General features: G+C 42.0%; 1 protein-coding gene across 1 annotated transcript in view; it reads right to left on the bottom strand.

The window, feature by feature from the left end:
- Positions 1–587: 587 nt before the first annotated feature.
- LOC143018353 (uncharacterized) overlaps positions 588–16,751 on the bottom strand; it is a 57,721-nt gene continuing 41,557 nt past the window's right edge. The window contains exons 15-20 of the mRNA XM_076173712.1: positions 9,660–9,849; positions 4,728–5,409; positions 3,484–3,702; positions 2,875–2,935; positions 2,213–2,403; positions 588–1,313 (exon numbers count right to left, since the gene is read on the bottom strand). Of these exons, the coding sequence (XP_076029827.1) occupies positions 1,141–1,313; positions 2,213–2,403; positions 2,875–2,935; positions 3,484–3,702; positions 4,728–5,409; positions 9,660–9,849 (1,516 nt within the window). The 3' untranslated portion in view covers positions 588–1,140. The remainder of the gene's footprint in view (positions 1,314–2,212; positions 2,404–2,874; positions 2,936–3,483; positions 3,703–4,727; positions 5,410–9,659; positions 9,850–16,751) is intronic.

The raw sequence follows: 16,751 nt of genomic DNA, 5'->3' as shown, positions 1-16,751 counted from the left end.
CCAAGTATTGCATGAAGAAAACGCTGATTTACTACCCGTTGCGAGGCCAATGCCTCACAGTCAGTCACGAACTACCCACGCTGGATCCCAAGGAACGCGACACCAGGTGACGTCGAGTCTGGTTACGAGAGGGCAGACCAAGTAAGATGCACTGTGGACCCAACGTTCACATTCCAACAACGCTTTGCTGCGTCTTCCATCTATTTTTTTTTTTTTTTTTTTTTTTTTTTTTTTTTTTAAACCTTGTCGGTGGTCCGGAACTGTTCACACACGAACGCAGGAGACACTGTTCACGGTATGCCACTGCAGTAACGATGCCCGGAGGAAACTGATGTATCACACAGTGATATCCAAATAACCTCAGATCTTAAGGTGAACAGTGGTCGGAGGCCATTATTCTAACCTCTGCGTCGCATCGAGGGTTCAAACAGACGCCGAATTCACCGCTTGGTTACTAGACGTGCGCTCTACCAACTGAGCTACGACTGGCCCCACTTCCATCCTTGCCACCGCCATAAACGCTCGTTGTGTTTACTCTTAGTTGAATTGACTACATTTCTATTTCCAGCATGAAGAGATATATCGACTATGTCCAATAGATTTTATTTGAAGATGCATACTACAATACATACAAAATTACTGTAAATTATACATACATACTTATACACATACCTTTTCTGTCTATGGCTAAAATTGGGGTGATGAAAATCACCCTACAGGTCGGTGGAGAAGTCGCGAAAAAAGAGTGGAATATTCTGATCTAATGTTTTCTTCAATGACAAATGTAACGTTATTTTCTATATCTACAACCTCTGCTTGGGTCTTGTCCTCCAGATTCATGACGTGAAAACAGCTGCTGCTGTTGACACTGTTATTGCCACAAATATAATGGATCCAAAATGTACATCTTGGGGAACATCATGAGAACAAATTGGGGACTACATGCCTAAAAGGTATCAAGAAATACAATTTTGCATACAGATGCATCAACTGGAATAAAATGAAAAGACATGAACGGTATGACAGACGGAAAAAGAGACACAGGACTCCAAGAGCATAGCCCCTTTCCTGCATACCACAGTGAGATACGACTGGGTAAACACGGCCGCATTACACATTTTCATCCATTCATGCTCTTCTTTAGTCTCTGTCTAAAGGCCTGAAGGCTAAGTTAATCCCATCCTTAGCTGCAAGAGACCCTAGGTGGACCTTGAATTCAAGTGGTCCTTCGTGGCCAGGACCAAGCAGAAGTTCCATGTTGAGGACTAGATGAGCTATCGCCAACTTGACCTCGAGGATAGCAAACCGCATTCCTGAAACGGAGGATGACATTCATCTTGTATTCATTGGAGTGTACATTTACAACTGAACAATGTCCTGTTTACAATTGTTTAACACTATCCCAGACAAAATTAGTATATGACCTCCAATTCCATACGGTGTATAGTTAGTTAATAACGTCTTGCATGTGACAGCAACAAACGGTCTTTTGTTGCAGTTTTAGTTTATTATGAACTCAAATTCGCGACAGGGAAAAGGAACAGAGGAATGACAGACAAGAAAGAGATCACATGGAGGTGGCCGTTTGGAGGGGAGGAAGGATCTGAAATAGTTGTTAGTGGTGGTAAGGAGCATACGCCACAAGGTGCATAGTTGCGGCCGAAGCCGTCACCTTTGCTCTGTGCGCTTGGACTGTTAGGGCAGGTAACACTCACTGATGGAAATAAATAAAAGAGGGAAGTAGTGGTGGAGGGGGGGGGATTGTTCCTTGATTATATGGACATCCGGCCAACAACAATTCATGAGAAAAGAGGGTATCGGTCCCTTTCGCCACCGTAGTACTAACGGGAACCGAATAACAGAAAGTATCTTAATCGCAAGTAAGTTCAACCGGGCATCGTGACCAAAGGATAAGATTCTGGTGACCAAAGGGACAACATTTTTACCTCGCATTTCAAAGCCTTGGATTAGATCTTTAAGCAATTGTAGATTTCAATACCTACAAGTGTATTTCTGACTTGGTGGCACTTTTTACAAGGTGGGGACTGCCGAGCTGTCCCAGTCAAGAAGGAGGAGGAGAAGGAGGAAGGGAAGGGGAGGGTGAGGATCTTCAGGTTTCCAAAGCAAGTAAAGGGAAGGGAAAGGAGGGGTGAGGCCGTCGTGGGAGCAAGCCCAAGTTCGAGCAGAACGTCCCGAGGGACCTTCCTCTTACCGACGCAGTTGCGGGGCCCCTGGCCGAAGGACATGAAGGCGAAGTTCTGGTCGGGGGTCTTGTTCTCCGGAAGGAAACGTTCTGGCCTGAAGACCTCCGGGTCCTCCCAGATCTCGGGGTCCCTGTTCAGGGTCCAGACTGGAATCCCGACGAGCATCTTCTCCTTCACCGTGATGTCAGTGCCGGGGAGGCTGAAAGGGAAACCCAGGCGTCAGTCACCCACTCACTCACCCACCGCCGAGAGAGAAATCGGCCTCTTGGTTAGCTAAAACCCAAAGCCAATCCGTAAACTCTTCCTAAAAGCCCTCGAGGTCGTTCGGCTGGTTCCCCTAAGTCGCCCGGGGCTTTAGGGCCCTGCTAGTTTGAGGACGAGTACGTCGCGGGATGTCACAATGACGTCATGTTCCTCTGTGAGAGCCCAAATGCCCTATGCGACCTTAGGGCATCCAACGAAAGAGAGAGTGGCCGCTATCTTCAGAAGAATCAAACCTTCATATAATATATAAACTCGCACGTCAGAATCAACTTATGAAAGTGCATAGAGAGAGCTCATTGTTTGCAAGATAATACCCATTTTTTCCCACCGACTGTCTAACAAAGGATAACAGAAGAAAAAGAAAAAAGAAACAATAAAGTCAGAAAACCAAGGAACCGGGACTTACGCGTAATCTTTGATGCACTTCCGTTCCAGCGCGGGGGCAGGAGGGTACAAGCGCAAAGTTTCTGCAAATCATGAAAACAACAGTGACAGACAAATCAGCGGGTCGGTCCTTCTTCAGGTAAAGGACACGGTGCCGTCCTCCTCCCTCTTATCCAAAAAGGGTTCGTACCTATTCATGAAATTCCTCTCCGTACACCAACGCGAGTAGTTAACAGCACAAAGGCGAGAGGAGCCAGGCAATGGGTACTGTGTACGCCAGGAGTGTTGCGGGGGTGATCACATAATTTCAGGTTCGAATTACTGTTATACTGTTCAGGCTCGAACTGTTGGAGTACTGTTCTACCTACAAACTACAACCCTATAGATACTATAATTTGCACAACCTCCAGAGCATCACACTGTTTTAATTATCACCATCTGAGTGAGACATATTAGTAAATGGAGTGGAATGACATCCTTACATGTACACCAAAGGGCGCTACAGGGGGATGGGACAAAATATGAGAACCACTGATGTAGGCAGGCTACAATTGTGCATCTTCCCATCATTTCTGCCTTAGAAGTATAGTGATTACTTGAGAAGGATAAGACCCTATGGTTACTCCCTCACCGTGCATACAGGCGTCAAGGAACTTGGCCTCGACGATGGCCTGGTAGGTGATTTCTCCGTGGACGTCGACCAGGCTTCTCAGCTCCTCCCGAACTTGCCTCTGGACTTCGGGGTGTTTTGCCAAAGAATACGCGAAGAAGGCGAGTGTGGTGGAGGTCGTCTCATACCCAGCCAACAGAAACAGGATAGACTGGGCAATTATTGTATCGTCAGTGACAGCTGAAAAAGAAAACACTCCTTTTAGTTCTCTTAAGCAAATCTCTGAGGACCATCGTCAGATACAGTATCAATAAGTTCCGAAAAGGAAAGACTGGAGTCTCAATCCGAGTTTTATTCTTATTGGTTTCGCTACAAACTTTTGAAAAAGCTTATAGCGAAACTAGTCAAGAATAAAACTCGTATTAAGATTCTAGACTACAGTCTTTCCTCTTCTCACCCACTTTATGTTATCAGAATGTTTCAATATATATATATGTATATATATATACACATATATATACATATATATATATACATATATATATGTATATATATACATATATATATATACATATATATATGTATATATATATATGTATATGTATATACATATATATATATATATATATATATATATATATACATATATACTCGTATATGTAAAATGACATGCAAATTAATTATGACATATGTGTTTACTTGTGAAAGTGAAGGATGTGCGAATATTCTAAATACAAGGTTACGTAGGCTATATATGTTATGGTAATCAAGGAGGCTGTTTATAGAACCTGTGTGTTGGCATTACGCATATGTTTGTATGTACGCATGTTTGTGTGAGTGTGTGTGTTGGTGTGTGTGTGTGTGTGTATTCACCCTGGTCTTTAGATCACGTGTTGGACTCGTGATCGACAGCTATTTCCCTCCCGGAAGAGAGCTCAGAGCTGGTATGACCTATCTATGGGTAATGCTATGACCTTACACACACACACACACACACACACACACACACACAACTCCCCGCCCACGAGAGTCAGAGTAACGACCCGAGGCGCAGCGATACCGAAATAATTTCGGCCCTGGGCAGGATTCGAACCAGATACTGCGAGCACCACCGTGCTCGTAGTCCAGCGCTCTACCAACCGCGCCACCGTGTGTGTGTGTGTGTGTGTGTGTGTGTGTGTGTGTGTGTGTGTGTGTTGTATGCAATCAACAAATAATGAGGGTAAATTACAAAAATAAATAAACAAGTTTGAGGACTAACTTACGATAGTTTTCTCTCGCTCCAGCTTTGCATTCCTTTTCCACATCCATCATCAGGTCAAGGAAGTCACCACGTCTTTCCATGTTTTTCCTCAATTCTAATGTTTTTGTTAAGTTGTCCTTGAAGTAATCGATGGCAGGACTTGTTAGTCTTATTTTCAGTAAGGAGAAGAGTCGCGGCATCATCATGAACGCGATAGCCTTTATTACCACCAGAAAAGAAGGAGATTTCATCACTTCGTTGGCAGCTTTGAAGAACTCGTCGTCTTCATCCTCGATGCAGCGGCTCTCAATCCCGAAGGCCGCCGTTGCCACGCCCTCCAAGGTGAAGCGACCGAAGAGTTCCTTCATGTCGACCTTGTCTCGAAGGGTTCCCTCCGTCAGGCACCACTTCAAGAGCCTCTGGCACTTCTCGGAGATCAGCGGGAAGAGACCTTTCAGTTTGCCCGAAGTGAAAGTTGGAGACACTATGCTACGAAGTGCTTTCCACTTCTCCCCAGTAACATTGGTCAGCATTTCGTTAAATATTCGATCGGCAGAAGCACTCAGGTTAACGCTCCTCCTGTCCACGAAGTGGTCGAAGTCCTTGACGAGGATACGCTTAACCAGGGACACATCCCTGATGATGAGGTTCGGCTTCAGGATCTCGTAAGTTCCCATGAAAGGACCCTTCGTCTTCATGAACATCTGTTGAGAGATACACAAGTACATTTTCAGGTCGATTAAAGAAGCGTCGCGCATGCTGGCGTGCGACTTCTTCATATACCAAACCGCAGCAGTAGTATTGGGACGAAATATTTGTTAGCATTTTCGTTTTGAACATGAACTACCAAAGTCCATTTGTCTTCTTCCCCTATAATGCTGAACACGACCCTTATGCAATATAAAACACATTGAAAAAACTTGGACAGTGAGAAAACCTTTGCTCATAATGGGGACATGAACAAAAGAGGACTCTACCGCGGTACACTGCGACACTACGAAGACGTTTACCTCACTGGCTAAAGCAAAAGTTCAAATCACATTGCACACTGTGCCCCCCGAGTGACAATACTAAACTCGCTACGCAAGCAGGCTACAAACGAACAGATCGTAAGGGTTCTTGAAAATATTTATGCCAAAGGTACCACTGTAATTCGACTACATAAAGATACAGAAATGATCAAAATAGAGAAAGGAGTACGGAAAGGCGATACCATTTCACCCAAATTATTTACGGCTTACTTGGAAAAGATTTTCAGAAGGTTGAGTTGGGAAGAGAAAGGTTTGAAAATTAATGGCAAATATTTCAACCACCTAAGATTTGCGGGCGACATTCTCATTTCAGAAAGAGCAGAAGACTTACAAGATATGTTGAGTGATCTGAACAAGGAAAGTCTCAAAGTAGGTTTAGAAATGAATAAGAGTAAAACCAAAGTAATATTCAACACGAAAAAGCAAAGTAAAGAGATTATAATCGATGGTGAGAGTCTTGAAGAAGTTGAAGAGCATAATTATTTAGGCCACAAGGTGAAAGCGACCAAAGATCATGACAATGAAATAAAAAGACGTATTACAATTGGTTGGAAAGTGTTTGGTAAGTATAATAAAATCCTGAGAGGCTCTCTACCTTTATGTTTATAATGTAAAATCTACAATGAATGTATTTTGCTAGCAATAATCTATGGGTGTGAGACGTGGAAACTGACGAAGGCGATGGAGACAAAGCTAAGGACTGCACAAAGGAGAATGGAGAGATCAATAATGGGAATAACCCTGAGAGACCGAAAGAGGAGAGCAGATGTCAGATGGGGTAGGGGATTGACAATAGATAAATAAACAAACACACAAACAAATAGATAAACGAATATATAAACAAATAAATTAATTAATGAATATAAATACATAGAAAATGATTTAATTAATTGATTAATCAATTATTAAACAAATCGGTAAATTAAAGAATAAAAAGATTTTGAAAGGAAACGAAGACAATGAGTCGGTCAGGTAGAGACGAAAAGGTAAAAGGTGCACATGGACAGACATTGTTATATGTGGAAGTTAGGGATTGATTGATTGTGGAGTGAGAGGACCAAGGAAAATGACTATGATGGGAGAGAAATATGATAGCGATACAAGAAAAGATGAGGTACAAAGAACATTGAAAATTATGAAAGCTGGTAAGGCACCTCGGTTGGATGGGTGTCATGTGGAATGTTTTATAAAGGGAGGAACGGATGTAGTGGATTGGTCAGTGAGGTTGTTTAATGTGTGCTTAAAGGAGTGGAGTGTGTCGGACTGGAGACGAGGATAAATATGAATGAAGCAGTTTTAGTTGGATCAGCTTGTGCGTAGTTGGAAAGTTATATGAGGGGATGTTAAATGAGAGGGCAGTCAAAAGCTTTTACGTCAGTAGTAGACCTTATGTTAGGTTTGGGAATGCCGAGAGTGAGTGATACGAGGTGAAGGTGGAGCTCCGTCATGGCTGCTATGTTGCCATGGTTGTCCAACGTGAACACGGGTGGGGCAGTACGGATGGTAAATGCGAGGGTGATGGGCAAGTGATTGGGAATGGTCAAATAGAGTGTAGGGAAGTGGGAGGTAAGCCAGCTATAGTTTGCTGACGATATAGCGCTTTTGGCTAGTTCAGAGGAGGGTCTAAAGGGGCATTTAGACGGCCAAACGGTTTGACAAACCCGGTTTGTCAAACAAGTGTTATAAGTGATGTTTGACCGTGTGAATAGGGTATTTGGTTATCAAACACGTTCGACAAACGTGTTTGACGACCAAATACCTCATTCACACGGTCAAACATCACTTCAACCACTTGTCTGACAAACCGGGTTTGTCAAAGTGTTTGACCGTGTAAATGGCCCTTAAGGCAGTTAGTGACAGAGTTTGGGAAGTTATGTGATGGGAGGAATTTGAAAATAAATGTAAGTAAGAACAAGGTAATGACATTTACACGGGTCGAGAGTGGCAGTAAGGTGGTAGTACATTACGTCTTAAAGGAGAGTAGGAAAAAAAAAAAGTTGCAAGGAGATGCTGGGAGTGGATACCGGGCGGAAGAAGACCACGAGGAAGACAGGGAAAGAGATGGAAAGAAATTGTCGAAGAAGCTCTCAGTAGACATGACGTGCCCAACATCGAAACTGAGAGAGGAATTGGTCTTCCAAGATAGAACTAGATGGAGAAACTTGCTGGTACCGCTGACAAGCGTAACGCATACTACTGGGAGCTGAAGCAAAAAATAAGGTCACATTAACAGGGAATGGAGGAATGGGTATGTAAACTGCAGATAGAAACAAGTAAATTTTGGGGGTGGGGGATGACAAGTGTCATGAATAGGTATCTGGGGATGGATGCAAATAGAGGATTATGTGAAGGGGTGATTATGCCTACGACACTGTATGGGGCGGAGACTTGGAATTTAAGAGAGACAGAAAATAAAAAAAATAAATGTGTTTGAGAGGAAGTGTTTGAAAAGTATGGTGGGGGTTATGAGGATGGATAGGGTAAGAAATGGGGTGAAGAAAAGACCGGGGGTGGAATGAGAACTGGGAGATAGGGCTGATGAAACAATATTAAGATGAATTGGGTACATGGAAAGAATGAGTGATGGGAGAATCGAAAGAGGTGGAAGGAAGAGGTAGATGAAGTGAACTTGAAGGGAAAACCGAGAATGAGATGGATTGATGGGGTAGAGGAGGCTTTCAGTAAAAGGAGAATCGTGTTGAGCAGGAAGAGGAGAAGGCACACTTTAGGTGTGAGTGGAGAATTGTTTTAAACGGTCTATGAATTGACGCGACACAAAAGGATCTTTTCCCGTCTTATTTTCGTATGAGGGACAAGGAGGAAGGGTCGGCGTGTAAATGAAGCGGTGGGGCTCTGTTGTGGATGTACTGTGTCTATCTACGAGGCAGGATTGCCACTGTGATCTATGCCAGTTCTCACAAATGAGTTACATTTTTTCACAGAATTCCCACAACGAAATCTGGATTTCCACTTTTTTCACTAGAAAAAGAAGGAATTATTATATACACAAATAAGTTCATTGAAGCACATATATCTTCATATGTCCATACCATGTGAGCAAATTTCTCCCACAAATTTGTGGAAATTTTCCACAAAATGACATCCCAGCTTCGAGGAGCTAAGATAAAAGGGAAACAATTGGGTGACGAATAAAAGTGAGGTGAGTGGAGGAGGCTGCATACCTTAGCTGGCTACCTACCTCATAAGATACATCTTTGTTATACAGATAGTCTATTCCGACACAATTTCTTTCAGTATGATCAAAATTCAAACTGCTTCAAGAAATACTGGTCGCTGTCTGGTTGTGGCATTTTGTCTACCTTAAGCTCATCCCCATATCTGGTGATCATGTTTGTAAATTGAGTGAGTTTACATGTGACAGTGCTTGGGCCGAAGAGCGAGCTTCAATCGAGATGGGGCATGAATGCAAAACTATGAAAATTGTTTGGGACATTGTAAACGTCTTAAGCAGAGTACAGCTCAGGTTCGGCCTAATGTACTAGTGGAACAATCCGATTTCTAATTTTTTTTTCTCTTTTCACAACGCGACTGTAGTTACTATGGTCCTCTTCCAAAATGATAAATCGATTTTCATTTCAAAATTGCCTTTTCCAAGTAGTCTACCTTATCAAAGTATCCTCCACTCTCAAATTCCAGTCATCTGGAAAATTCTGTAGTTGTTATCTTTCTAACAGATCAGTCTTTTAATTCTTATTTCTGTATCACACTAACCTGGCTTTGATTAGGGAGGGTGGTATTGGGGGGTGGGTGATATATTTACTAAGGAAGTGTTGATATAAAAATCCTAAGTCATTTGCAGACAACAATGCACAGTAGTATCCCCTTTCTTCGGAAGAAGCGAGCGTGGGGGAGTGAAGGGGGGGGGGAGGAGACGAATGGAAATTGTATTTTTTGAAACGTACCCTGTGAATGAACATGTAAGAGTTTTCCTTCTTGGAAAAGGCCATGTGTATGTTTCCGAGAATGGGAGCCGTTGGGGGTACGAAGACTCCCCTAGTCTGCCAATACTGGTGACGATAGTGGCAGTACCCTAGCAGGAGAACCAACAGGGTGACGCACAAAGTCACCGTCCAAAACATCTTCGCCCCTTCTCTGGCAAAAGAGCAAAATAGATAAGTAAAATGTGTTAAACGAGTTGACAAACAGATAAATAAGAAATACGGTTTAGTTAGATTTTGTTGCGTTTGGTAAGGTTTCATCAGGTTTGGTTAGACTTGGTTAGGTTTGGTTAGTTTGAGTTAGCTTAAGCTTGATTAGGTTAGGTTTGGTTAGGTTAGGTTTGGTTAGGCTAGGTTTAGTTAGGTAAGGGTTGGTTAGGTTAGGTTTGGTTAGATTGGGTTGGGTTAGTTAGGTTTGGTTAGGTTGAGTTTGGTTTGGTTAGGTTAGGTTAATTATGTTAGGTTTGGTAATATTAGGTTTGGTTATGTCAATTTTGGTTAGGTTTGATTATGTTAGATTAGGTTTGTTTAGGTTTGGTTAGGTTAGGTTAAGATAGGCTTGGTTAGGTTTAGTTTGGTTTGGTTAGACTGGGTTAGTTAGGTTTGGCTAGGTTAGTTTTGGTTTAGATTAGGTTCGGTTAGAAAAGGTTTGGCTAGGTTAAGTTTGGTTTAGTTAGATTAGGTTCGGTTATAAAAGGTTTGGCTAGGTTAAGTTTGGTTTAGTTAGATTAGGTTTGGCCAGGTTAGGTTTGGTTTAGTTAGATTAGGTTAGGATTGGTTTAGTAAGTTCGTTCAAGCGAAACATATAGTCTAGCCGGCATTATCAATCGTGACAACAATTCAGTTCGAAAAAATATTTACAGAATAATTATTCTGTAAATATTTTTTCGAACTTAATAGATAATTAAGAGTATAACTTGATAACGTAAGTTTCTTGATGCATGAATAAATTAGATAAAGTGATATTCTTAACGTGACGATAAAAAAATACTGCTGTGTTGTCGATACCTAAATCCGTTTTCCATATTTTCTAAATAACCAATGAGGGTGGTGGTGGGTGCAACGTATTGATGACGTCATCGACATCAGCCAATCATTAATTTCCCATATATTGGCGCCACCTTACGTCGATTCACACGCGCGCTTCTGTCATTTCCCCCTGCACCCAGTTCAACCATCCAGAATCCCCACTTCATGTGTGAGCCTGTGAGTGTACTCATGTACCACTCTCCGCCCTCCCTTCTGAGCTCATGTTTGAACGTGAACTGAAACCGGTAGATACGGCGCCGCCCATCTACAACAGGCATTCTCTCTCTCTCTCTCAGACATGAGAAAATCCATCTGAGATTTTTTTAGTTAGTAGGTAATGTAATTATCTACCCCCTGGTAGCTTCAAAGCCGCCCCCCCCCCCAGTTTAACCACTGGTCTACAACATGTCGAGAAAATATATGAAGTTGTCATCTTGGGGAAAACCCCTTACAGGTAAACTGAAATGAAACTTAAGTTGTCCCATAGATTTTGGTGGGATTACAATGATTCTGAAACTAGTTTCCATCGCAAATATATTTTCAGTAACGCCTACTTCGGTCTATTTTGGAGGAAAGCACGTGGCATTTGCTAACTCAGAAGATTCAGAAATGCATGTTTTTGGCATTCGAAACCTTTGCAAGTGTATATTTCACGAAACCTTTATGATTTTTAAGCCAGCTTTGGCAAATACGTGCAACAGTTATATCGGTCGTTCCGATTACAAACTTCAGAATATCGAGAACATGAATAGAATTATTATCTAATCTGCAACTTGTTTCACGTGATCTCCAGAGGCTGTTTATTGAAAGAAAGAATAGATTCATATTTTAATATTTTCTTTTTCGATTTTTTTAAACCAGTATAATTGTAATCCTATCGAAAGCTATTGGACGACGTAAATTGATGTTTCTGGAGTTTTATTAAAAACGAGTCCCCACTCTCGCCAGTCGCCCAAGATAAGCACGATTAGAGAAACTACCAACATTAGAACTCAAAGTCCAATGCCGTCCATCGGACTAGAGCTATAAAATTGTGGACTTCACTTTTTATACTGCGGTGTCCTATAAAACACACATCAGGGATCAGTGAGAGATTGTGTAATAGCTTGACTTCAATGCTCAACCAACGGCGTTGAGTATTCTGTCTTGGCGTCTCATGTCATTTTCTAAGTTATTCCAAGAATGTGGTGGAGGTGGGGGTGCAGTCTTACCAAAGATATATGCACAATAAAAAACAAATTATCAAGTTGTACAAACGCAATCCTGTGCTTTGTTCGTATTACCAGGATTACCCTCTCGTTGTAATAGCGCTCAATCAGCAGGGCAATATCGCTTGGCCAACAGAGCAAAAATCAAGGAGTTTCATCACTGCGTCACAATGTTACACTGTTCAAGAATTCACAAAACTCCGTATATGCAAATTTAAAGTATTCTAATGATACATACCTTTTATATCCTGCGACTTAAATAACTCATTCGGCTCACTCTGTTGAAATATATATACCCTACTAGGCGTTATAGATGGAGAAAGTTCATACCGTACGACTAATAAAAGTAAGACCCCTTTTAAAAAGGACAAACCTTGGACGACTTGAACATAATTTGTTTCAAACTACTGTGATATAGTATTTTATATTCACAAGTACGTGTTTGCACATATATTTGATATCTGAAAATAAATTCGAGTTGCCCATCAGATGTCAGCTCGGAGTTTACAGTCAGCTTGGAGTTTACAATAGATGACGCAATGTCGCCTGCAGTTTGGTTATTCACTTTAGTTTTGTTTTACAGCCTTGGATAATTTCTGAATCGAAGGGTTTTGATGTTTTCTCTATAATGAATACAAATTAATTTGTTTTCAATTATGATATATCGATGCAATAGTTAGAGTTCTTTACAACATTATCGCAATACAGGTGAGTAATTTCTGACTTGGCAACTCGTTTAACCAAGGCCCACCCCTAAGGTGAGTATCATGTGTTATAGTCAAAGACTATATGTTATAGTTGTATCAAACTTAATTGGAAAAGTTTATATTTGCAATTTTATGTGTTACAATGAAAATAAAGAAAACAAAACGGGTCTGGCAGCTGACGCAATCAACTAGAAGTCGAGTTCAGTTAATGGGGTCTACGTCCATCATTCCGAGAATGTATTTTATCCATCTTTGGAATAAGCCTCTGCACCTCCATATATATTACACATAATAATATACTGTGTCATGTAAATTTGTATCTAGCATGTTCATCTGAAGAATACTACTCATATTGTTAAATCTAATGAGAATTCCTTGAATTCGGATCCTCAATCGTAACGGAAATTCCTTCCCAAAGTAAACCGAAAAAAAAAGATTGTTTCGAGACATTCAACTTTTCCTGGGACCTCCCCTGTGTCCTCCGTTTCCCCCGCCTCTCTGTCTTGGTCTTGATTATTTCTAATCTCTTTATTCAGTGCTCCTTTTAATCGTCGTATATCTGCTGCGTGAGAAAATCCTATCTGACGCAGCCATCTTCCAATGATCGACTCCATACATTAATATACGCGTACATACATGCGTACACATACGTAGATCAAACATGCATAATACATACACACATACATGTATGCATACACGCACATACAGTACATACATGTATGCATACATACATCTATATATACATATATGCATATTTACATCTATACATGCATTCATACATTCACGCATACATACATGTTTACACCTATACATGCATGCACACTTACATCTATACATAAAAACATGCATACATTCGTGCATACATACATATATTGGTATGTCTTGGCAGTGTTGCTTCTTTCGAACAAGTTTTATTGAAGACCAATCTCATCTTGACCTTGATAACTTCTTTAGTACCTCCTCTGAGCTTGTGGCAGATGCGTTAGCGTGTGGCAAGTGCCAAACACACTGTACTTTCTGGTAGGAGTTTATTACATAGGTCTACACACAAGTATGACAGGAAGTGATCTCTCCAGCGGATGCTAGGGAGGCCTCACCTTGGGCATAGGTGCACACGCGACCCACTTTCCTGATCCACTGTACATATCCTAGATATGTTTGTCTGTTTTGTTTTGTCTGGTCTTTTCTTCGCCTGGCAACAGTGTATCATGAAAGTGGGTCCCGTGTGCGCCCATGCCCAAGGTAAGGCATCCCTAGCATCCGCTGGAGAGATCACTTCCTGCCATACTTGTGTGTAGACCTACGTAATAAACTCCTACCAGAAAGTGCAGTGTATTTGGCACTTACCACAAGCGTTTCAGGTCGAACCAGAAATCAGTGGTTATGTACTTTGCTCGAGGTATCGCCCTATCTAGGGATGGGCAACTGTGCGATTACCAGAATAATCAAAATCACCAAAATAACAAAAAATCACCAAAACCGTTAGAACGTCTGATGCAAAATTTTTCTCACGTGCAAAAAAAAATGGGAACAGGTCATTTGGTGCCTTAGATATTGATTTTTTTAGATGATAAAAAACACGTAGAATGACAGAATGTTTTTGTGTTATTTGTTTTATTTAAGAAAATGGATGAATTTAGTCTTTACTAAAACGTCACTCTGCAATGTTAATGGAGGGGATGGCTTTGTTAGACTTAAAATGTAATTCCAGCTGCCATAAGCAGCCACACAATTTAAAGAACATTCAAGAGTGAGCCAATTTTCTGCAGACAGGAGTGTCACCACAACACAGCAGGAGGAAGGCTCGAACCACCGCCCTAAGAACACCCAAAACACTCCGCTGCCCCCAACCCCCAGTGTGTGCCTCTACCAGGCGGGTCTTTCGGGTAAATGGGAGGAAGGTCTCCCCCGTTCAGAGCATATCCCTCTCGCCGCGGTTGAGGTCACTGCACACTGTGCATCTTGTCCCTGGCGACTTCATTCCGTCACGGCACCTATCCCATCGGTATCACCGACGCCGTCAACTCCCTCAGATCGTGGGACAGGCTGAAGGTCCTCCAGTACCAGGCTCTCCGCACCATCATTGCAGCCCTTGTATGGGACCGTATGGAGAATCTTAAACGGGAAAACCTCCCTTCGCCTACGGGCGAATAGGCTCTCTTTCTGTTTTCTCGTCCGGCTTCTGACCGGCCCAAGGGAGAATGACAGTTGGGCCTTCTGAGTGCCCTGGGGACGTCGAGGAAGACCCCCACCGGTGCGTGGGATTCTTGCCGTTGGCTGTGGGTGGGAGGCGGGCGATAGACAGCATCTCGAGGTATGCTGTACTTGGTTTAATGTCCCCCAGTGGCTGTTGGGAGTGTTGGAGGATTTTTGTTGCTCTGGAGGCCGCTGACGGCGTGAATTCCTGAAGCAAGTAATGCTTCAGTGTCATACTGGATGACGTCGTCGTGTTGATCGACCCATTGGGAGATAAGCGGGAACACGCCCTCGGGGATCGCCTCGAGAACGTGGTGGCAGCGGTAGATGGGTCCATTGTCGCTCCGAATGGTTACCAGTGTAGCGACGATGCTACTGTGAGAAGAGAAAGAAATTTGGTGAGTTCGTCTCCTTTATTATCAAGGTATAATTGAACTGGTTTTACATGCAGCCAGGACCCGATATATATACCACGTGGGTTGTCACCCGTAGTGCGTAATTACATAATTGCACTGGATTAGTTTAGGTCGGGTCAAGCAGGATAGCACTGCCATAAGCGCGTCAGGTCTAGCAGCGTGGGCGACTTAACGCGCGTTCCATGCCACGTGGCTATCGTAGTTTGTACAGTATCTTCCACAGGATCCGCCTCGGATATCGTTGTGGGTGGCAAGTGTTACACGCGGGGAGAGAATTACGAGCGATGCAAACTGTGAGGCCGCGGCGCAACAGCCCCTCCACCTAATACAATGCAGAGACACTGTCATTCTTCGCCTAGGTCTCAGCCCACCACTCACCTCGAAAGGAGGGGGGGGGGGCATCTTACTTTATGCCCTTCCAGAGCAACCCTCAGCTTCCTAATGGACCACTCTCCCCTTGGCGCTATCTAGAATCCTGCTCCCTGCCTACTCTCTCTTCACTTCTGAAGAAAAATTATAATAATGATAATATTAATGATAATAGTGATGATAGCATTAATAATAGATTAGGTACCGAAACAGCCAAGTAAAGACCAATAAGTATGTTGCTGTTCTCTTGCTCATGTAACTCAATGAAGCCGGCCTCCCTCTGCGGATCCTCTCCTATGCAATCGAACTTGTCAATTGTAAATAGAATCTCCTCCTCCCCTACCTTTCTCTTTGGGTACTGCCACTCCCAACGGAGTGGCATAACTTGGACACGACCTCTTGAATTTTATGTGTAAACACAGTAGTTCCGGACAGCCGCAAGGTTGGGGTTTGGGCGAGTGCGACTCCCGGAAAATAATCCAGTGACGTCATCATGGTCTGTCCTCGACGACAAGGAGAAAGTAAACCACAGCCTTGACCTAGTAACACCAACTAAGCTGAAAGAGGACCTCTTGGAGTTTGTCTAAACAGAATATACAAGGAAGACAACATCATTGACGGCAGCATAGAGGATTTTATTCATTATGTAAACCATTTGACTCAAATGAGATTGCCTGCCATAAACCAGAAGAAAGGTTCTTACACTTCTCATATCCCTTGTGCACTGACAGATGGACAAATTATATACATGTATATGTGTGTGTATGTATATATGTATATATATATATATATATATATATATATATATATATATATATATATATATATATATGAATATGACATATATAATACAAAGAATTACAAAGGCGGAGCATGCAGACAGTAGACCTTTTGGTCCATATCAAGGTCGGATGCGAAAAAAATCATTATAATAATAAATGAATAAATGAATACATACAAACTATAATAATGTAAATAATACATAAAATAAATAAAAACATAGGTATAGTTAAATAATAAACAAAGAGGTAAATTGTAAATAATGATAAATTGACATATAACTAATAATAAATGAGCATCAAGCAAATAGTAATAAACAAATAGACAAATGACAACAAAACAAATAAACAA

The sequence above is a fragment of the Oratosquilla oratoria genome, chromosome 34 (genome assembly GCF_046742065.1).
Source record: "Oratosquilla oratoria isolate Oo_2021 chromosome 34, ASM4674206v1, whole genome shotgun sequence".
Taxonomy (NCBI): domain Eukaryota; kingdom Metazoa; phylum Arthropoda; class Malacostraca; order Stomatopoda; family Squillidae; genus Oratosquilla; species Oratosquilla oratoria.
Note: the sequence above shows the minus strand (reverse complement) of the source record. Positions and strands in the feature narration are given on the sequence as shown.